This window comes from Microtus oregoni, unplaced genomic scaffold, assembly GCF_018167655.1.
Source record: "Microtus oregoni isolate MIOR12 unplaced genomic scaffold, Mior012 000005F_ref0000423, whole genome shotgun sequence".
Classification (NCBI taxonomy): domain Eukaryota; kingdom Metazoa; phylum Chordata; class Mammalia; order Rodentia; family Cricetidae; genus Microtus; species Microtus oregoni.
In genome coordinates, this window is record NW_024543064.1 from 44,076,272 (window position 1) to 44,099,074 (window position 22,803).

The 22,803-nt window shown below is 43.7% G+C and overlaps 1 protein-coding gene across 1 annotated transcript in view; it reads left to right on the forward strand.

Moving 5' to 3' along the window:
• Positions 1-22,803, forward strand: part of C8a (complement C8 alpha chain) — a 73,387-nt gene that overhangs the window by 31,247 nt on the left and 19,337 nt on the right. Inside the window, exons 4-8 of the mRNA XM_041652463.1 lie at positions 1,195-1,339; positions 2,873-3,020; positions 8,520-8,709; positions 10,543-10,743; positions 11,398-11,638. Coding sequence (XP_041508397.1) covers positions 1,195-1,339; positions 2,873-3,020; positions 8,520-8,709; positions 10,543-10,743; positions 11,398-11,638 — 925 coding nt within the window. The remainder of the gene's footprint in view (positions 1-1,194; positions 1,340-2,872; positions 3,021-8,519; positions 8,710-10,542; positions 10,744-11,397; positions 11,639-22,803) is intronic.

A 22,803-nucleotide genomic window follows, 5' to 3' on the forward strand; every position in this document is an offset into this window, starting at 1 on the left:
ACAGGGCTAAATGTTTCATTGTCGATGGCTCCATGGATGATTTCCAGGCTTTGTCATTTGTGTTCTTATATACTGCATCTCAGCTGGACTGTAAACTTCTAGAAGGCAGCAACGAGACCTCACATTTCTCTTGATATCCTGTTTCTATACCAGTACCTGATTCTTGTACATTTTTCAGGTCAGGAAGTCTTTATCATGAAACTCTAGAACCCCAAGATTGTCATGTGTTTTAATTCTTCCTGTCCTTAAATCAACAAGTATTCACTCATATGTAGCCAAGACTGGACTTGGGGATTGAGATGACGTCTCCTTTTAAGTCCATTCATTTCTCCATAGTGGGTATATAGCTATTTGAGTGCCGTAATTTCCAGAAATATCACTTTCCCCCAAAACAGAATTGTGAGAGATAACTATTATTGGTTCACGTTGAGTCGAGAGCAGTCCCTGAAGAAGTTATTGCAAACTGGCAGATAGGATGCTCTGGCCATCAAGGCCTGACTTGTGTTCACCTTTCTCTGTGATGGGGGAAGGGGAGTGAGGGAGGCCATCCTTATCAGGACCACATGAGATATATGCCAAGTAAAGAGGAGACGGCAAGACCAGAAACAAATAAACAAACAGACAGACAGAAACCCTGCAAAAGCAAAATGGCTATACCTGACCAGAGACCAAGTCTGAATATACGACGCCCCCTAAGGTTGTCCTTCCCTCATTTCTTTTCACTACTCCATCTCAGCCTGTGACTTTCTCACTGAGATGGTGGACAAGATAGACAGAGAGCCAGATGCTTTGTCACCGCCTTGCTTGACAAGTGCTAAGGGAGAAGGAGGATTTGCCTAGTACATGGTCGAGTCAGGGAAGGCTGCCCAGGGGAGGGAAGCCATGGGCTTTGAAAGATAAATCCTTGTAGCTGGTTGAATATGGGAACAGAGGTCTTCCCTAAGAGATAAGAAGACCTTCAGTGCACATCTGTCCCGGCCTTTCATTTGATACTTCACATCTGCATTCCGAATGCTGTAATGACTGTGCCACCTGCCTGAACACCACGGTGCATGCTCATGTGTCCCCTTCTAAGACAGCTTTGAAGGCAGCTTTCAATCACGAACGTTATTCCTTATGCTGAGCTGAGACCTGCCTGCATAGATCTTGGATGACTGATTGACAAGACAATGTCTGGTTCGCAATCTGATTTAGTACCGACACCGGAGCCTCTTGCAGCCGAGCAAGTTTGGGGGAGCCATCTGCAGTGGTGACATCTGGGATGAGGCCAGCTGTAACAGCCCCACACCTTGTCTGAGGCAAGCACAGTGTGAACAGGATTTCCAGTGTAGAGAGACAGGTGAGTAGCATGCCAACGCAACAGCAGCTGCGCTTGTCAAACACAGTGCATGGAGTTGGACTTGGAAGCTGCTTACAGTGCAGACTCCTAACTGTTGGGTAAGGACCCAGAAATGTGCATTTTAAGTCAAACTAGTAACTCGTGTAACTTTTCTTTTAAAAAAAATACTTGTTTTAAAATTATGTATATTTATTGATGGAAAGATGGTATGTGCACATGTGAGTGCAGGTGCCCATATAGGCCAGAAGAGGGCGCCAGATCCTCTGGAGTGGAGTTATAGCCTATGTGATAGGAACCACCACTTGTATGGGTGCTCAGAACTGCATGCAGGTCCTATGCAAGAGCTACACATGTTCTTAATTGCTGAGCCAGTCCATATAATTTTGATTCATATATGTATATATAATTTTATATATGTCATATATATTTAATTTAGAGAAAGTACAACTCACAGTTAATAGATGACATTTATTAAACAAACACTTACTAGGTACATATTAAGTTCCAGGCAGTATACCACCTGCTGTTAATATGCAAATTAAAACAAAGTATCTGACCTTGAGGAAGTCCTGATCTGTTAGGAAGAGAGACCTACAAGAGGTCAATTACAGTTTCACAGGATAGCTTCTGGCTGTGTGTAATTCTCTGGTGGTGGTGGGGTATACCAGAATAATCTTTGAGGACTGAGGACAGTCCTTAAAATGGCATTTGATTTGAGGTTTGGAAAATGCAGTTGAAGCTTCCAGAAGAAGGCATGTGAAAGAACATGAGAAGCCAGGAACTTTCCAGCATCTTTTTATCAGGAGGGCTTTAGAAAGAGACAGGTTGGGTGATAGACCCCTAAGGTAAGCCAGAACGAGGTGGGCAACCAGGGTTCAGATTGTGACATTTGGAGGGATGGGGACTTTCTCAGGGTTTCTATCACTATGAAGAGACACTGTGACCATGGCAACTCTTCTAAAGGAAAACATTGAATTGGGGACTGGCTTACAGTTCAGAGGTTTAATTCATTATCATCATGGCAGGAAGCATGGTGACACACAGGCAGACATAGTGCTGGAGAAGCTAAGAGTTTTACATCTGGGTCCCCAGAAAGAGACAGTGAGCCACACTAGGCCTGGCTTGAGCTTCTGGGACCTCTAAACCCACCCCCAGTGACACACTTCCTCCAACAAAGCCACACCTGCTCCAGCAAGGCCACACCTCTTAATAGTGCCACTCCCTGTGAGCCTATGAAGTCCATTTTCTTTCAAACCACCACAGGAGCCCTTGGCAGATACAGAGCAAGAGAGTGGCATGGGCAGCCTGGGATTTTAGAGGGTGATTGGTGGGTTTGATGTGGAGGCTGGATTTGAGAGGGAGACATGGGTAGGCCTGAGCTAAGGGACACAGCACAGCTGAAGGCTAGCAAGGATGGGAGAGGCAGTGCAAGCAGAGAGATTAGGACAGACTGGAGGGCAAAGGTGGGAAGTCTGCGACAGCAGATGTGGGGAAATGTGGTCTAGGGAGCACCCTCAGTCTCGTCTCCCTTAGGTCGCTGCCTGAAACGCCACCTGGTGTGTAACGGAGACAATGACTGCCTCGATGGCTCTGATGAGGACAACTGTGAGGATGCCATGATCACTGAGGACGACTGCCATCAGTATGAACCAATCCCAGGATCAGAAAGGGCAGCCTTGGGGTAAGCGGCCACCTTGGCTGTTTAAGAGTGGCAAATGATTCCTCTCACATTAGGGACATCAGTTTTGAGGCAGAACAAATCTGTTTTTGGAAGTTCCTAGGCTGAGTTTCTCTGTCCTTTTAACTGCTCCCAAATAACCACACAGAGACTTAGCATTAATTATAAATGCTCAGCCAATAGCTTAGGCTTGTCTTCATCCAGCTCTTACAACTTAAATTAACCCATTTCTACTAATCTATATGCTGCCCTGAGGCTCATTTACCTCATCTACGAACTCCCCATGTTGCTTCTTCTGTGTCTGTCTCGTGAACCCTCAGACTCTGCCCTTTTGCTTTCCAGCATTCTCTCTGTCCCCCAAAGCCTGCCTAGTTATCAGCCAATTATTTTTTTTTTATTAACAATGAGAGCATCACATTTCCACAGTGTACAGAAGAGTGCCTGTAGCTACAAGTAGCTTTTGTCTCCTAGGGTGGCTTGCATGGTCCTGGTAAGGTGACATCATCCATACTGTCCCTCTGGTCCTTCTCCCCTCTCTACTGTCCCTCACGTCTCACCCCAATTTCTTTCATTTCCAAGGCTACTATCTTCTACGATAGCTCCCTAGATGTCCCCAAAGGCAGCTTTCCCCAGATGGACCTGACATTTCCAGCAGCCTTGCCCGCTGCACTCTGGATAAGCTAACAGTGTGATTCTGTGCAAAGAAAATGGGCTTCATGGCGAGAACCTCCACCTTGCCGTTGTTTGATTCACCTCTTAGACGACAGCTCTTTTTGCTGAGCTGAACTCAGGCTCAGTTCTAATTCCTCTTCACTGTACAACTTATGTCTAGGCTCAATTCCCCAAATGCCTCACACTCAGTCCTTCTGCGCGTTAACCAATTGTGTTTCTTCTTTCTGCGGTATCTTTGTCTATAGCTCAGCTGACCTGACTGACTTCTTGTCTAGAGTTATGGACCAAACAATGGCCCTCTCCAATTATGTCAGAACCTCAAGCACCTAAAGTGACATTTGTAGACAGGGATTCGAGGTTGAATGAGGTCATAGGGGTGGAAGCCTAATTCAAAACAACTGGCATCCATAGAAAACGATGAAGAGGTACAGCAATCTATTTCCACCACTTTCTAGGCAAGAACCTACCTGAGGACGTGAAAAGGGCATCTGTCTGTATGCCATAAAAAAAGTCTCACTGGAAACCAACCCCAAGGAAAACCTTGATTTTGCATATAGAACTAGAGAAAAGATTGAGTTCTGATGTTTAAGGCACCAATCTGATATTTTTAAGGTACCCAAGTATCCTATGGGTATGACTTCTAGGAAATCTAGGCAGCGTCCCTCACCTGCTCTTGGCTGTACCGGCTTGCCTTAGCCCCTCCTGCAGTTCACAGAACATCCTATCCTGCTACACCAGCATGCAACCATCAGGGATGAAGACAACTATCAGGGTGTCCACCAGGTGAGACACAGAACTCCTAGCCATCTCAGTGCCCCAGGCCTCAGGACAAGGGCTAGCCTATGGCAATTGTCTAGTGTTGGATTTTTCTTCTATTCTGTCATTGCTTTTGGCCTTGTCCTTTTCCTGGGGTGTCAGCTCCTTGAGAGTGGAAATTGCTTATGACTCAAGCTCTCCACATCCTCCATTCTGTCTGAGCATGTCCCGCTCTCCCTTCTCACCGACGCTAGGCTCCACTGAAGTACAAAGATGTGAGTGGCTTAACTGTACTACCTCTACTTTAACATAATTACTCCCTTTTCAAGGTTTTTTTTTAAACTTTGTATATTTTTATTTTATGTGCATTGATCTTTTGCCTGCATGAATGTCTGTGTAAGGATGTCAGATCCCCTGGAACTGGAGTTCACAGCCCACTCACCAGACTGGATCCTGTAGTTACTTGCATGTAGACTCACACACACGGCACCAAACAATGTGCTTTTCTTGAAACCAGTTGCACCTTTTCATTAGAATAGCCATAACAAAATACCCTGACCTGGGTAGCTGAAACAACCAATGTATTTTATCATTGCGCTGGAGTTACAGACAATTGTGAGCTGCCGGTGGGTGCTGGGAATTGAACTCGGGTCCTCTGGAAGAGAAGCCAGTGCTCTTAACTGCTGAGCCATCTCTCCAACTCTACTTAATTACTTCTTTACCAGGTCTGTTTCTAATTGGGGTCACATTTGAGATTCTGGTACTTAGAATGCCAACCTATGAGCATTTGGAGGCAAATTTAGAGGCCACCACACACCCAAAGGGGATTCTTGTTGTTTTAGAAAGTGTCTGTGGTGAACAGAGTAATGGAATGTTGAGGTGTTGAGCTGAAAAAGACTCCAACAGAGAAAAACATTGCAGACTACCGCTCTGTTCTTCTGTGATCAGATCAGGAGAAGTTCTGATACACTTTCTGAATAGCGTCTTTCTCTTACACTACAGAAACCATGGAACGGTGCTATCTACAACAAGCCATTGATATTCTGACATAATTCTGCACTTTTTTCAAGGTCTTGGAAACCTTTCTTGATATTTTAATCCTAATCTTAGTATTTCCCAGATTCAAATTTTTATTTATTATTAAATATACGATACACACTTGAGGCAAAAACTGTGTCCACTGTGTCTTCCTGTTCCCTGCTTACATGCTGGCACCTTACCCAGTGGCCCCTGTCCTTCCCCTCAGAGCTGACCTTGTTAAGATACATTTCAGACGCTTTCAGATTAACACCACATACTATCTGGAAAACAAACCTCTATGCAGGTAGTATGTGTGTAAACATGATCATGTATATCTGCTATACACCTTTTGGTTTTAGTTAAAAATATTCTCCACACAACAATTTTGATCTTGTTTCCATCCCCTCCCCCACTCACCCAAGATGCCCTCACTTTGTTCCCTATCCATCTTTATGTTCCCTCTCTTTAAAAAAACAAGAAACACATTTCTATTCTTTGTTTTTTGTTATTATACACGTTTAAAGCTGAATGCCACTCGATGAATTTCCTCTTCATACACATATTCTCTATCTCACTTTAAAAAAGAAACATGGTGTCCTGTAACAAGGGTTAATGAAAATCCCGTTGTCCTTACAAAGTTTTTTTTAGAACACAGCTGTCACCTTAAAGTGGTAGATTTAAAGTAGCGGTTAAAGCCTATACCCTGCAAAGTCCAACAAATTTACTATCTGAACCTTTATGAAATATGTTTGCTGACTCTTTCGCAATGTAACTGTAGAATGCTTTGACTATCTCTCACCGGAAGACAACTAGATCCCTTCTCATTGTGTTAGCTACTTTTCTCATATTTGCAACTGAATTACCTTCAAGAAGCAACATAGTGGAGGAACCATTAATTTTGGCTCTTGGTTTGAGGGTACAGTCCATCATGGGGGAGGCACGGCAATGGGAATGTCTTACAGATGTGATGGCTACACCATGAGGCTTCTTGGTGGATTAGGAAAAAGAAGGGGAGCTATAAACCCCAAGACACACTTCCCCTAGTGAGGCCCCCACATAAAACAGCACCTTTAGCTGGGGACTAAATGTTCAAACATGAGTCTGCAGAGCCCATTTCCCGTCCAAATTGTAACTTCCATCCTCGCTCTTACAAACAGAGCTGCAATGAATAAATGTCCTTGCCAGTGTGTCCTTTGTGCTCATGTGTAGATTTCCAATAGAGTACAATTCTATGTCTTTTTACTTCCGCTGGGACTTTCCCAAATGTAGTATACTTAATGGTCATTTTTGAGAAACCCTGTTGCTCTGGGGTTTTGTTTGGTGCGTTTTGGAGGCTGTCCTTTTAAATTTCAGACAGACACATGTTCAGTGCGTAGGCAGATAGAAGCTGGAGGGAGGCGATAAAGGCTTGGGACCTGGACTTCAGTGTCAAAATCAACTGGGAGAAGATAAAATCCACTGTGCCAGACTTAGCAAATTATTTCATTTTTTGAGCTTCAGTTTCTGTATTTGCAATGTTGTTATGAGGTCTAAAATTAATGTGTGTTAAATGACTAGTTTAATATGTATTCAATTCATCATAGCTGTTATTACATCACTTCTACTATTAAGGAAGAGGGGGAAAAAGGAAGTAGAGACAGACAGGCACATATAGAGGACTTCTAAGCCACGGCAGCCGCTCTGAAATACCCATTTATTCTTTGAGATAGGATATAGTCATGGCCTATCTTTTGTTCCTTTTCTGCCTTTGTTCCTGTCCCAGAGTACATAAACAGCCATAGGAGTGCCATGTCAAAGGTTAAGTGCTGGCTGCCAGGAACCTAGGGATGGGGGGAGGAGGGGGGAACCTGGATATTTAGAGCCTTCAAAGAAGGCCATATGGAGGAAGCAACTCTTGCTACATAAGAGTTTGGGAGGCAGAACGAAGCAATACTTTCATTATTTGTTGTGTTAGAGACTTTTACATCCAGTCTTAGAACATTCAATCCTCTCTAAAGTCTAGGCTACGGTGACAAAGTCACAGCTGCTGGAAATTACTCAGGGCTCTTTTGGATGCTCACACTGTGCCCATTTGCCATCCCAGGCTGCCCCAAAGACAATGGATTTTCTGAGGATCAGAACCTTCCCCATACATGATTATGCAAATTCTCCTTTTAGTGGCAGAGCCCTTTTCTGAAATAATGCTGCCAGCAGCGGTAGAAGTGTCTGTCTATCACAGTCGCTTTTCTGTGTCTGGGATTAAAATACCATGGTCAAGGCAACTTAGAGAACCACGTATCCAGGGTTAGAGTCACTATCACTCATGGTAGGGGGCATGGCATCAGGCAGACAGGCATGGTGCTGGAGTGGTAGCCCAAGGCTTACATCTCACCCACAAGCAAGATGAAGAGACAGCCAGCTGGGAATGGCATGGGGTTCTCAACCCTCAAATCCCACCCCCAGGGACACACCTCCTCCAACACAAGGTCACACCTCTTAATAGTTCCCCAAACAGTTCAACACACTGAGGACCAAGCATTCAAACACAGGAGCCTATGGAGGGGGCATTCTCATTCACACCATGACAGTGTCTATTCAGCACAATCTATGCCAAGCCCGTTTATGACACCTTTACCATGTATTAACGCACATCTAACTCCAGAAGGGTGGTACTATTTTAGCAAGTGGCTAAAGTGGGGGACGATTAGCCTGAGCTCACACAGCTATCTGTGGCACTAACTTCACTGGCTTCTGTGCTCGAAATCTTAATACCCGTGCATGCTCTCCTCTAACCGACCAGCTAATTAGAACTGCCTCCTGAGGTCGCTGGTCCAGATGCTCTGGTTAGGGGTGACCTGGGGGTCCTGGCCCGGTCCACCCAGTCTTTCAGTATTGCCTACTTTTCCTCTGTGCCCTCAAGATACTTGAAGGAACCCCAGAGCGCCATCAAACCCACTCGGCGAAATCAGTTCTTCACCTTACCAGCTACCACACATTCTAGAGGACGACAGGTGACATTTTCTTTGCCTTTGCAAAGATTTTCCCAAAATGTTGTGTTTTTTTTTTCCAACTTAGGTACAATATCCTGACTCAGGAAGAAGCCCTGAGTGTGTACGACGCCAGGTATTATGGAGGCCATTGTGAGACTGTGTATAATGGCGAGTGGAGGAAGCTCCAGTATGACCCCGTCTGTGAGCGCCTCTACTATGGGGATGATGAGAAATACTTTCGGAAACCCTACAACTTCCTTAAGTACCACTTTGAAGTGAGTCTGGTGGAGATGGTGTAGGGTGGGATGGAGGGAGGAACCTGGGGAGACGGTTTGCTTGGGAGGCTTTTGTTGTCTGTAGGGATTGCTGGTGACTGTAGGCATCTTCATGTCTGCTGCCCTTGTATGTTCAGTGTTGAGGGTGGCGAGAGGTGAGTGTGTAGGAGAGCCATGGAATAAACACAGCCTTTCTCCTGTTCAGTCTTGGCTCCGTTCTTAAACCAATGGAACAAATCTGGGCCTTCTTCTCAGGTCCTATCCCATGATATGGCTCTGTGAAACTCTAACTACAAAAGACTGTGAACCATTAACCTGCCATTTCTCCCTGGGACACTAATATGTTAAGGAGAGAAGGACACAAATGTGTCAACTTCTGATCCCTACGCCCCACGCTCCACCAAGTGTGACTTATGACTGTTGTTTTCATGTTCCTTTCTAAATATGATTTTGCTTTTAAAAAAATGCTCTCTTCAAAAGGGCTTTCACACTGTGGGTGGTCCATGTGACTCTCCATGTTTAAAGGCCCATGGCTTCCCGGTCACTCCAAGCATCACAAGATCATAGTTAAGATTCAGAGGCAGTTCAAGGCAATCCGTTTCCTTACCTTCAACCTGGGGAGGGGCCATCCACACTGCCAACCACACCGAAAGCTTGCTGTGTGTGGCCAGAGCTTCCGTGTAAGTTCTACCACTTAGTCTTCATAGCAGTGACGTAAGATTCACATGTCAGTGTCCCTTTTAGATAATAGAAGGGGAACACAAAGGAATATAGGGTCAGTCCCAAAGCTGTTTGGCGAAAGTTGACAGAGACAAGATTCTCACTAGATACGTCCAAACTAAGACCAGGTTACGAATCACTTAGGAGAGTGAACATATACCCTGTATATATAGACTAATGTACATTAGGTCTGTAAATATCCACAGAGGCAGATGGAATGAGCAATTATCTAAAAACATCCTCCCCACTCCCAAGCCACTTAAGAAAAAAAGTATTGATAGGAAAGGCTGGCAACCATGTGGGGCCTGTTTTTAAGACATTCGCTTTCCCAGCTCTGTGGTCACTTCTTTTGGGTATCAGTCAAGCTGAACGACACCGATAATGCCATTGTCCTAATTTCAAGGAAGATCTAGGGTGTGTGTGCCAGGTAAAATAAGATAGTCTAGATATAGTCACAAGGTTCTGAAGTGTTTACAGCTATGTATCTATCTGAACATCACAGACTCACTCTGAAGATGGCACCATTAGAGAATATGCCTTCAGGGTCACAGACTCTGAAAGGTGTACCTCTATTGTTCTACTATAGGATAAGACACTGGCCTTGCTTAAGTCAGCTGGTAGATGCAACTTTGTTGAGCTCAGGGAAAGAAATAGCTGAACATTAGTGGGCAGCAGTAAATCTCACTTACAGGGATTATTATCCTCCCCCTGGCCTTCTTGACCCCTTTCTACCCAGGTCAGTGACCAGACATGGCATTCAACAACCCTCCATAATACGAACAAGCAGCCCCCCTTTATAGATGATAAACAACCCCTCACCCTCAAGAAAATCTATGCTTTGAATATAATTAACATTTTAACATAATTATCTGCACGCAGGAACAAGTAAGTGTATGAGCAGTGTGTACATAAATATCTTAGAAATTCCACTTGACACTAAGAGACTTTGCTGGGTTTTCTCTGTTTGAGTGGGCATCAATCTGATGCATGGATCAGCTTCTGAAAGGCCTCCCACCAACCTGGTACTTCAGATAGCTTGCAAAGCAAAGATCCTGAGGGCACATAGAAGCTGAGAATCACACACGAAACTAACATCCCGTTTTCTCCTTTCAGGGCCTGGCAGATACTTTAATCTCCTCCGAGTTTTATGATGATTCCAATGAGCTCTTTTCTAAAATAAAAAATAGTGAGACACTGTCAGGTGGTATAACTTTCGGCATAGGCCCCCCAAAAGTTCCCGTGACGCTGGCACTGAATGTATCCGGGTCCCATATATCTTCATTCATGAACCAGTTAAGCAAGTATAATGAAAAGGTATTGTAACATAAAGTCGGTGTCTCTCAGTATTCTATAATCCACACTGAACACGTATTATGTTAATTGCATTAAAAAGTACAGTAGTAATTGAACCTTAATTTGCCTGTGTAATTGGAAATGTCTGATCAGTGGTGATCATGTCTGTTTTTTTTTTATTATGCCTTTGCACACAGACCCATCCTCACAAATGGAACAGAACTGCACCATAAGACCAGAATGCCTATCATCCTGCCCCCCCCCCCGCCAGTCTTAGCATGGTTTCCTAGAACATACAGGAAACCACATAGAATGGATGGATTAAAGAATACCAGCCCAGCCCTCTGAATTTGACACTCAAGGTTTCTAAAACAAGACTGACTTTTTTTCCAAATAGATAAGAAGGCTTGTGTGCTCATCTGTCTACCAGGCATTTGCCACTCATACCTGAGCTATGTTAGAGTTACTGTGAACATATCCTGGGTGGGGCGAAGATCAGAGGGGAATGCATGGGCGAAGTCTTTCATACATTGGTATCCAATATGTGCTTGTGAAATCAAACAAGACTGTATTACGTGTGTTGCTGACTGCGCTTTCTCCAGCCCTAAATGCTGACCTTTTGGACTCCTCTCTCACATGTCTTGTCCTTTTGTCTCATTCGGATGCTGCTGGAAGAGATTCAGCTTCATGAGAGTGTCTACGAAGGTACAGACGGCACATTTTAAGATGAGGAGACACAATATTGCGCTGGATGAAGGGATGCTGCAGTCGCTAAGGGAGCTCCCAGAGCAGTTCAACTACGGAATGTACGCCAAGTTCATCAACGACTACGGCACCCACTACCTCACCTCTGGAACCATGGGTGGCATTTACGAATACATTCTGGTGCTTGACAAGGAGAAAATGGCAGCTGCTCGTAAGTAGATCCAGAACTCCATGCCCGGTGGGCAACACACACCATGAGACATGCGTCTTGGTTTCATTTGTTGTTGCTGGGATACAATACCCCACCAAGAACAACTCAGGAGAGAAGGGATTTATCTCATAGTTCCAAGTTACAGTTGATTGTTGTAGAGAATGACTGTGGCTGGAACTTGAGACAACCGGTCAAATTGCATCCATAGTCAAGACGCAGAGAAAAATGAATGCAGCAGGCTTATACACATTCAGATTCACTCCCAGGTCTTGCCCAGGGAATAGTCCACCTACAGTGGGTTGGTCCTTCCTCCTCAATTAAAATATAGTCATAATTCTTTAGAGATATAACCACAGGCTAACTTGAGCTAGACAAACTTTTTTTTTTTAAAATCATTTTCAGATTTTCTAGACAGGGTTTCTCCATTTAACAGTCCTAGCCCAATTTGTAGACCAGGTTGGCCTTGAATGCACAGAGATTTGACTGCCTCTGCCTCCCAAGTGCTGGAATTAAAGGCCATCCATGCCTGGCTTAGACAAACTTTTCTTGAGACCTCACCAGCAATTCTAGACTGTGTCAAGTTGGCAGTTAATACCAACCAGTACAGCATCACTGACAGGGCCTCTACTGATTCTGACCCTAAAACTCTCATTTCTGGGGAGGTGAGATTCATTAGATTGACCAGCTAATAAACACCGCAGGGAGGGTTGGAACTCAGGATTGGCCTGGTCCCTTAAACTATGTTCTTCCTATAACCTCACAGTTACCTTTTCATAAATAAAGAATTTTGAGAGTTTTGTTATTTAAAATGTAAAAGCATGTTTGACTAAGAGTTTTTCGTAAGAAATCTCTCTGTAATTAGTTAGTGAAACCTAAATTCACCCAATTCCTCTTTCTCAGTCTCTCTCTTCCACCTTCTCACTCCATCCCCACCTTTCTGTGGTAGGCTGGATTTTTATCTTTTACTCATGACGCCAGTTTCTAGATGGTCTCCAGGGTCAGGCTCAGCCCATCTAAACCCTTCTCAGCCATTGCTATTCAATAGACAATACTTCACATACCCAGTAACTTTATTTCCTTATTTAACGTCCTGAAAGATGAAGGATGATGTTTAAATCTCTTTGTATGACATCGACAATCTTCCGGATCTCATTTAAGCCATACAGACAGCGGTTCTCTATTTGGGCTCAAAACCTGCTACATCATACCATCCAATAACTCATCAGAAAGGTGCATTCTTGAACCCTTACCCCAAACCTAACTGAAGGAAACTCAACTGGAGTGTAGACTCAGAAGTCTGTTTTCGCATGCTTCCTGCATTGATTCTGGTACCTTCTAGAGAGAACCACTGACTTAACCCATGAGTGATCACAGATGGAAAGATCCATCCCTATTTAAAATCCAAGTTCAAATGCCCAGTTTTAATATGTCAGGCTGTCCACTCCTCTTCCTCAACCGGTTCATATAAATGACACACACTATAGTATTGGAATAACTTTTCGACCATTAGTATTTCATTCCCACTAGATAGTAACATTGTTGAAAACAAATATCACACTGCATGCTTTTCTCTCTCTTTTCTGCCTCGGCACAGGCCCAAGACAAAGTGGATATGCAAAGCAAGACAGGAAGTGTTAACTCGGACTCTTGGCTAGCTCATTTTGAAGTCTGCTCATTGATGTAGGTGCTCTATTGTTCTTGGTGATAGTGCAAGCTATGCTTCTGAACATTTACTATGCTTGTGCGTGAGCTATAATGGTGCCCCTGCCCATTTTTCTAGACGTGGGTTGCAAGGCAGTTAACAGATCTACATTTTTGAAAAACACCAGTAACCAAGGATAGAACATAAAACAGCCTAGCAGATTTTAAGTACCAGAGGTAGGTAGGTCATTGCTTTGGGAGACCTTTTCCAGTGAGCTAATGACGTATATATGTGCACTGTTATAATAAAACACAAAATAAACAGCATAAGACCACTGTAAAAAGAGCTTCGACGTCTACTCAAGTAAGTCCCTTTTCAAGTCATTCCCCAACAAGCGAGGAAGGAAAGGCTCAACATTATTGAGCACCTAATAAATTCCTAGCATAACTGCTTAGATTCTCATTTAACTTTGTGATAAGGCTTAAGAGGACGGTGTTGTGCAAATGTTAGACACAAGAACACTGAGGCTCCTCTGGGAGGTGTATTGCTTTGCCCAAGGCTATAGGGAATCTGACCTCAGAGCCTTGGGCCTGCAGTGTTTCTCTCGTGGTTTGGGCTCCTATCTCTACTGTTGGATTACTAATGAGTTGCCTGGGGTAGCTGGTGCCCCCTCCTCTTTAAAATAATGTAGGGCAGAGATGGGCTTCCAAAGTGGTTAATATTCAAAAGGAGCCCACCGACAAATTGTCCCGGGATAATTACCTCAGCTCTGTTTATAGAAAACCATATGTCGATAATAGCACAATTTGCTATTTGTGAAGGGCTGATTTTCTATAAATCCAAAAAGTTAGTGTTGCTTTTCTATAAATATGGAAATGTGCTAATCATCACCTCATCTGCTGGAGACCGCTAATAAATCAGAATATCATTTACATATTAACCTACAAAGAACAAAAACATCTCTACCTCTTTCCTTTTGACAAACAGCAGCGCGCACGCCCTTTGTCCTATCTGATATCTGGCTGGTTTGCTGTGGCGTCCCTCCGCCGACTCCCTTTCTTTCTGGGTATATGTCCTTTTTCTCCATGTCTACTTTTCTTTGTCCCTGCTCTTTTCACCTCCTTGATCTCTGTGACTTTAATTTATATTCTCTTAAGTGCAGTTTCTATTAGATGTCCTAGGTGGTCCACATGCATGTCTCACATGGCTGACCTCGGTGTGGGAAGATTTCAGAAAATTTACTGGTTTGCACTGGGGACACTTTTGTCCTTGAGTTTGCTTCAGATCCTCTCTGGGTTTGCCGCAGAGGATGCACAAGGGTGTTTTTCTTCTAATATATCCTTTAGATCAAATGTTTTCTTCCTAAAACAGCATGGCACCATGCATTTAAAAAAATCAAGAGGAGACCACACTTTGGGGGAGGCAATGTGAGACTCCGGCATGATCCTAAACCTTCCTTAAGCACTGCACCTGACGACGCTCTACCCTCTGCAGGGATCATTATGGCTGCGGCCTAGGATTTGTGTATCTGGATATTTTATTTTTCATTCCTTCTTTGGCACTCACCGTTCGTCCCCAGGCTGGGAATTAACAGGGAGTGAGGAGCATGTTCTCCATTCAGGCCTGTCTGAGAAGTCATCAACTTGCAGTTTCCCCGGGGTGCATGTCATTCTGCAGCGATCCTGTTCCGATGGTTTCGGTACGCGTTCTCTCTCCTCTGCTCAATTAGTTCTCTCTTGTTCTGTGAGGCTAATCCCTCTACTGCTTCCTTACTAGACAAACATCAGCTCAGCTCTGTAGGCCTTGGAAGGGCTCCCTCCCACTCGGAGGCCTGCCTCTGTCATTTCCTCGCAGTTTTTGTTGGTTTATACCCTCTCTCACATAGCCGGATTGCTGTGCTTGTGCTGTGTACCAGGTAAGAGAGACCAATTGGAAGGATTTGTGTAAATTCTAAATCCTTCTCCTTCCTAGTGAGGCCTGTTGGCTTTCTCCCAAAGTCTGTGTGGCCATCTCACCTCCCAACTCAGTTGCCATCCATCTTGTGCAAACCGCTAGAGCCCTTAGCTGCCTCCTGCAGGAGTGTGATGGGTTATTGTCACTGTGCTATGGAATTCTATGGAGCAGGCCGACTTTAACCCAGGCTCTTCTTATTGGCTGTCCCTCTATCTCAGCTGTCTCTCCCTCTGAGGTTTTTCACAGCAGTGTGCCTATCATTCAGACCTACATTTTAAAGTGAAGCAGAGACAATACTGCTTACTGGCTTTCTCCTCTTGGGTTTCTCAGATACCCCTCTTATGTAGCCCAGGGATGGCACTGCCCACAGTGGGCTGGGCTGTCCATCCTAATAGTGATTAAGAAAATATCCCATAGACACACTAATCTTATGTAGGTAAGTCCTACACACTACCATATGGATATATTTATTTGTTTATAATCCTCCCCCTTTCTGAAATATGAGCATAGTTATGTATTTCTGCTTTGTCCTTTTCTGCAGATGTATTTCTCAGCTCAGTGCCTCAACCACCAATAAGTAGCATTGAATCCACCCATCAACGATCTATCTATCTATCTATCTATCTATCTATCTATCTATCTACCCACCCACCCACCCACCCACCCATCTACCTACCTACCTACCTACCTACCTACCTACCTACCTACCTACCTAATCTTTCCCAGTACAGACTGGTTTGTCTGCTGAGATCTTCCCATATGAAGGTCATTCATGTCTCACATGGATGTCTAATAGAAACCGCACTTAATAGAACATATGTTCAATTCACAGAACTCAAAGATAGGATACTGACAAAATTGTGAATCGTGATAAGGGTCGTGTGCAAGATAACATTAACAGGTATTAGAATCAGAGAATGATGGCACATATTGGAGGACGCTCACTTAGCTTTGGGGGTCCTGAGATGTCTCTCTGAGGAGGTAGAATCCAAGTCATGCTAAGAAGTAAAGGCTGCTGAAGATTATCTGGGTATCTTGGGCAGAGTGGGCAGCTTTGAGAAAACCCTGCAAGGAGTAGTACACAGGGCTTGAGAAGGAAAGGAAGAACTTGTGCTCGGAGCCTTTGGGCAAAGGGAAGGCTATCAGAAAAGGACTAAAGTTTTCAGGGGTATGGGCTGGAAAGGTAGCTAAGGTGCAGCATGTATACTGCATACTGCTCTTGTCAAAGACCTGAGTTCATTTCCCAGCATCCGTGTTGGGCACTTCAAAAGTTCCTATAACTTCTGCCCAAGGGGACTCTGACACCAGTGGCTTCTGCTTGTTTCTGTACTCATGCATTCATACATAGACAAACACACACACATACACATAATGAAAAACCTATAAAAAGCCTTAAAAAGCAGTATAGAAAGGCCCCCAAAGTCCCAGCTGACCATAGTAAGAAGGATGAAGCCTATGTGCAATGCCATGGGCGGTCATCTGGGTGCAGTACGGTCTAGCTCATGTAGCTATATATTGTTTGGCTGCAATGTAACCACAGATTAAAGAAAAGGAGTGAGGGTGGACTCAGGGAGAACCCTTGGAGGCTCTTGCTTGGGTCCTGATAAGAGATCAAGAACTGACGTGGAAGAACGTGACAGATTTGGGGCCTGTGTTGGCACATCTTGATTGCATGAAGACACACTTAGAGCATTAGTCTTTGACGGTGTTGCCAGAAGCAGCCACAACTTGTCCACTTACCTTGTGTGATTCTCATCTGAATTCAGACATCAACTCCCAGACTTCCCAGAACAGACAGGTTGGAAGCAACAGGTATTTAAATGTCACCAGCTCAGGCAACTTCATATGAGTTTGGTCATTCACCAATGGTCCTGAGGAAAGGGAGGTATTTCCTTAGTTCTAGCTAGTGAAAAAGACTCAAGGTATTCTGAGTTAAAATACATTAACCCTTTCATGCCAGTAGTCTTTATTAGGACTCCCAGCTTGGGAGGACCTCTGGCCTCCTTTCTCTGTCTTCCCATACATCACTGGTTACCTGTCCTGAATTCACAATCTATCTCTACCTACCCTGGCTATTCACTTCTTCCATTGATGAGGCCACTTTCTGTTCTCTCTGTCAATCTCTCCAGTGAAGCAGACACCTAGACAGGGAAAGGATCAAGGGTGGACGGAGATCCCATAAATGACTCGGGAAATGAGGTGGCTGCGGTCTGCTTTAGACCTTTCTTTTTAGCTAATGTAGACAGGACTTTGGGACATTTGTTTCAGTCTTGGTGTCCTTGGTCCCTCAAATGCAGCTTAAAGTAGAGTGTTTCTAATCAAAGAGTTTGACGTTTGTAAGTGAAACTCTACATGTAGTAGGAAGTTTAACTAATATACCAAAGACCTCCCATACTGATGGTTCTGTGGGTTTGGGGTGTATTAAGAAGGTTTTACAGGGGCTGGAGAGATAGATGGCTCAGAGTTTAAGAGCACTGGCTGCTTTTCCAGAAGTCCTAAGGTCCCAGCAACCACACAGTGGCTCACAACTGTTTATAATAAGATCTGGTGTGCTCTTCTGGCATGCAGGCATATACACAATAAATAAATCTTAAAAAAATATAAATAGAACGCTTTGCAAGAATCCTAAAAAAATGATTGCTCTTGCTGTTTTGTTGAGAAGGAAGCAGGCAGAGGCTTTTGCCACCTGTGGCCCCATCAAAGCCAGCATGCTGCCTGGTAACATAAAATCTTGTCCTGGGGCTCCATTGCTTCTCACCCACAGCCTGCTGCTTACAAGCGCAATGTCACTGCTCTGAACTTCTGAAATATTATCTGAATGTTATCCTGACTCTAAAAGGCTATTGTGTAGCTGAGTGCAGTGGTGCACGCACTTGCGAGGCTGAGACAAGAGGTTTGCATGGTTTGGGCTCCGTGGAAAGATTCTGTCCCAGAAACATGGGAGAGAGGGTGTGAGAATTAGCCAATGCAGCAGTTACAAAAACCCCACGAGAAGTAAAGGGCCATCCAAGCGGTAGTTACTATTGTGGACGGTGGTTTTAAGTGGGCTCAGTCAGGTACTAAAGGCATCTGGATTTAGAAATAGGCCTGTCATAGGCAAAGAATCTAAACGTTAAAGCCGAAAACCTAGGTGGGGAGTCTCGGTTTTAGATCACTGACCAGCCTACTGAATTTCTCTGCACTTCAGCTTCAGAGCCTACATGATGATAGTAAAGGTTTATTCAAGAATTATTTCATGTACTTGGTAACATAGTAAACATTCAACAGATATTTTCCCCTTTGCTGCATGATATTAATATGATTATTTAATCGAGCAGTTAAAATCATTGGACCAGTTACTTATTAATTGCACAATTCTGGGTAGATTACTTAATCATTTGAAATCCAAATTCACCTGAAAACTGGATGTATCATCCAGTCCCTCATGGCTAAGAGAGGTAAGTGAACTTATTTGCAGAGAGCCTTGAGTGTAGTGCCTAGACTACTGGTAAACCCTCAGGAAGTTTCCATTGTTGAAGTCAGTTCTGGAAGGTAGCTCTGTCAACCACTACACCAGCAATTTCCCAACTGAAGTCAGTTCTGAATCAGACTGCAGGGTTATGGTTGTCTCCAATGTTTATTAGCCATGGACCCCACAGACAAATCAGTTCATGTCTTTGTACCTTAGTTTCCTTTTCTTCCGAAGGAGACGGTGGCAGAACACACTTCGTAGATTTGTTTTAAATAGAAAACAAAACGATCTATGTGACTGTCTGGCCCCGAGCCTGACATATGGAAATTCAGAAGGGTTACCTATTTTTGTTCTATGGAATCCTTTTTATCTGGGTCTAGTTTCTGGTTCTTTGACAGAACACTGGATGAGGTCACATACAGGAGATCGAGTTAGGACCCATGGCTCTGAAGGTCAGGCAGTCTAAACACCTGGCATAGGTTAAGCCTCACTCTGCACCACCACTTGGCAGAACAATGGAAAGGCAAACAGCCACTCCTAAGAGACAGAACCCAACTTTAGCAAGAATGAACTCATTCACAGGGGTATGGTATTAATCCATGCTGATGGCACAGTCACTTAGGGAAGCCTCTCCCCTTCCCTCTCCCAACACTGTGACACTGAGAAGAGAATTACAATATGCTACTACTCAGGGGATGAGCTATATTCAGAGCATGGCAGTGCCCTTATTACTATGTGCTATTATCACCAGCCTTCCCATTTCTGAAGGTAATCTTAACTGTCCTCTCATCTGTAAAGTGGGGATAATAAGAAGACCTGTATCACCGGGTCGTGCGACTGGCTGGTACTGAAACATTGCTCAAACAGAAGGGAAATCATTATCATTAATTTCTGCCCACAGTGGCTGGTGTTTCTGCTGTAGACCTGGAGCCTCAGCCATCATGCCCCCTCCCCCACCTGTCTGCTTTTTTGATCAAGGTCATTCATTTCTGTCTCCAGAGCTTCATCCAGTTTTGGAGGGTCTGCTCTTCCCATTCGTCAAGGTCACTTTGGATTCTCATCACTATCTTTCACAGCGCTAACAACTCTGCCCAAATCAGTGTGTGCTTTCCATCATCCCTGGCCCTGATGGATGCCAGATCACAGTGGCCCTGGAAAGGCCCTTCCAGCAACAGTGTAGTTCATCTAGCTCTTCATTGATCAGTCTCCTCCATCACGGTCCTTGGGCCAGCTGACCACCGCTCACGCACAACTTAGAACAAGCCACGAGGACAGAATTAATTATAGCTTCCCTTGCTTGTCCTCCCGCCTTCCTGCTTTCTTTTATTCATTCATTCCTTTAGCTCTCCATTAAATAAACATTTGTTAAACACGCTTAACACGGGAGGCACTGTCCAGATACCAACATGATTAATAAATACTCCTACTCATCGGGGGGCTCATAGAAGAGAGTGGGTTTTTTTTGTTATAATCACCTGATTACAGTCACGGATGATTTACTTTGTGGGCAGCCAAATGAGTTGCCACCCAAAGTGACTAATGATCTAGATTTCTCATTCGCGGTACTTAGAATCAGCCCAAGTATTTGATTTTAATAAAATATATTTACACGCAGCAACACCTAATATTTGTAAAGCAAACACACAATCATATCTGGTATTCAAATTAATCTTTGTAATAGTTTCATGAGGAATTGTGTTATTATTTCCTCTCATTTTTAGAGAGAAGGCTAAGGCTCAAAGAGCTTAAGTAAACCCTGTAACATGACTCAGTGTTGATCTGAGGTCTTCTGAGTTAGAGTCTATGTCTTTTCCGAATATGGATCCCTTTCCCATACATAAGTACATTCTGCCATTCATTTTGATGCTATTCATCACCATAGATGTGATGGTGAGACCAACCAACAGTTACTGGCATTTGCTAGGAGGTTGACACTGGGCTAATAACTTAAAATTCACTATTTTGACTGGTCAGAGGTGGCTCATACCTTTAAGCCCAACACTTGGGAAGCAGAGGCAGATGAATCTCTGAGTTTGAGGCCAGCCTGGTCTACAGTGAGTTACAAGATAACTAGGCCTACATAGAAACCCTGTCTCAAAAAATTAAAAATAAATTCCCTATTTCACTTAATGAAGACATGTTTGTGAAGAGGATAATAAAATATATAATTTACAAAGGACTAAGATTTAGCAATGTCAAATATTTTTCTCGGTATCAAGCATCTATCTCAAAGATGTGTGTGTGTGTGTGTGTGTGTGTGTGTCACTAGAATTAGGTGTCAATCTTGGAAATTGCAATTTTTAAAAAATTTATTCTTCTCTGATACTCTCTGATACAATATATATCAACCACAGAATTCTCTCCCTCCTCATTTCCCTTTTCCCCAAGACCTACCGCTCCTGTGTTTCCTTTCAGAACAGGGATATCAACGGAAACATGGTAAACAAGATGTGATAAGACTAAGCATAAATCCTGATTAACGCTGGACAAGGCCACCCAGTAGGAGGAAAAAGATTCCCTGGCAGGCCAAAGAGCCAGGGCTGTCCTCACTCCATTCAACAGTACCATAAAGTCTCAGGATGTTGTAGCCTCAGTTTTTCCAGACCACAGAATATAGTTTATTAGTAGATAGTCAAAGAAATTCAGTGGATCATGACCAGCCTTAAATCACGCACAACACACTAAAATAAGGTAAGATACAGAATATGAATGCATCTCTCAAAATGTAATTAATACTGAAACTTTATTTAGCTGAATGTGTAGATGCAGGATCACAATGTAAAATGTCTTTCTTACTTGTGAGGTCTTAATGTAAAATATATTTCTTACTTTTAGAGACAGTGAAAAGAGTATTAAAAAATATGTATGTATATGTGTCCTCCATTGATTATGAATGTGTACCAAAGTACTCTAAATAATCGGGGAAATCATCAACAGCCACAAGAGAGGCAGCAGAAAGTATCTTGGGGTTTCCACAGAAGCAATCAATAGTATATATATATATATATATATATATATATATATATATATATATTCTAGATATTAATAGTATATATATTATTAGATCTTTGCAATACACACACACACACATATATAGAAATAAACTCACAATTATGGAATATGAGCCATCCCTAAATCCTTTGTGAGCAATCTGGAGGCCCGGAATAGCCACATAGGCTGTAAATCTGCACTGAGCAGCCATGGTTTCTGGTACACAGAGGTGCGGCATGCAGATCCCTGCCCTAGAGAAATGTGCTGTTAGTTGGAGGTATCTAAGAACACCGTTCTTGAATAGAAAGAGACACAGGCCAAGCTCAAAGGGGAGACCAAGCCACTTTTCCTATGTCTTTTAGTTTTCAGCCTCTGAAGACATCAAACCTTCAGGGAGTTGCAGGGGACTGGCCAGAGCAAGAAGGAGGGTGGATGTTAGAAGGCCAGTGTCCAGGCTCACTCCATCACTAGGCTCTGTGGAGAAGGCCTTGTGCTTGCCTTTGTGCGTTGTCAGGTAGAGTTATGATAACAGTACCTAGGCAATGACATCAGTGTTCGCCTCAAAAGCTAGGGAGGATAGCCAGCCGCAAGAGTCATGAAAAGATGAACACTAACCTGGAAGGTCCCCAGTGCTGGGAGTAATGGCTATGTCCATATTTCACTGAACCTCCATCCAGGTTGCTATTTTGTACTGAGACGCGTACTCAACCCTGAGCATGCTTACATTCTCCTTGGGATTCTGTGCTCCCTCTCACCCTTTTCCCACCCGTCTGATGTTCGCTCATCTTTAGGTCTCTGCCTGGCTTATATTGGAATTTCTAAGCAATCATTCAATGTCTCCATTTCTGGGCCAGGCCACATGCCTGTCTTTAAGAGCTTTGGTAGCCTTTGGACTTAGGTATATGTGTTGCTCTATTGTAGTACCTTTTTCTATTGGCATCCCATTATTGGTAAATTTACAGAGTCCTGTCCGAGGATGCAGGCTGAACCCCAGCGGAGGGTGGGTCCAAATCCTTTACTTGGCATACATTCTCTGTAGCTTTCCTTATGCTCTGCAGAGTCGAGTGTTTTCCTAAAAGGTCTCAGGTCCATTGGATAGTGGGGAGGGAGGGTGAGCTAGACCAAGAC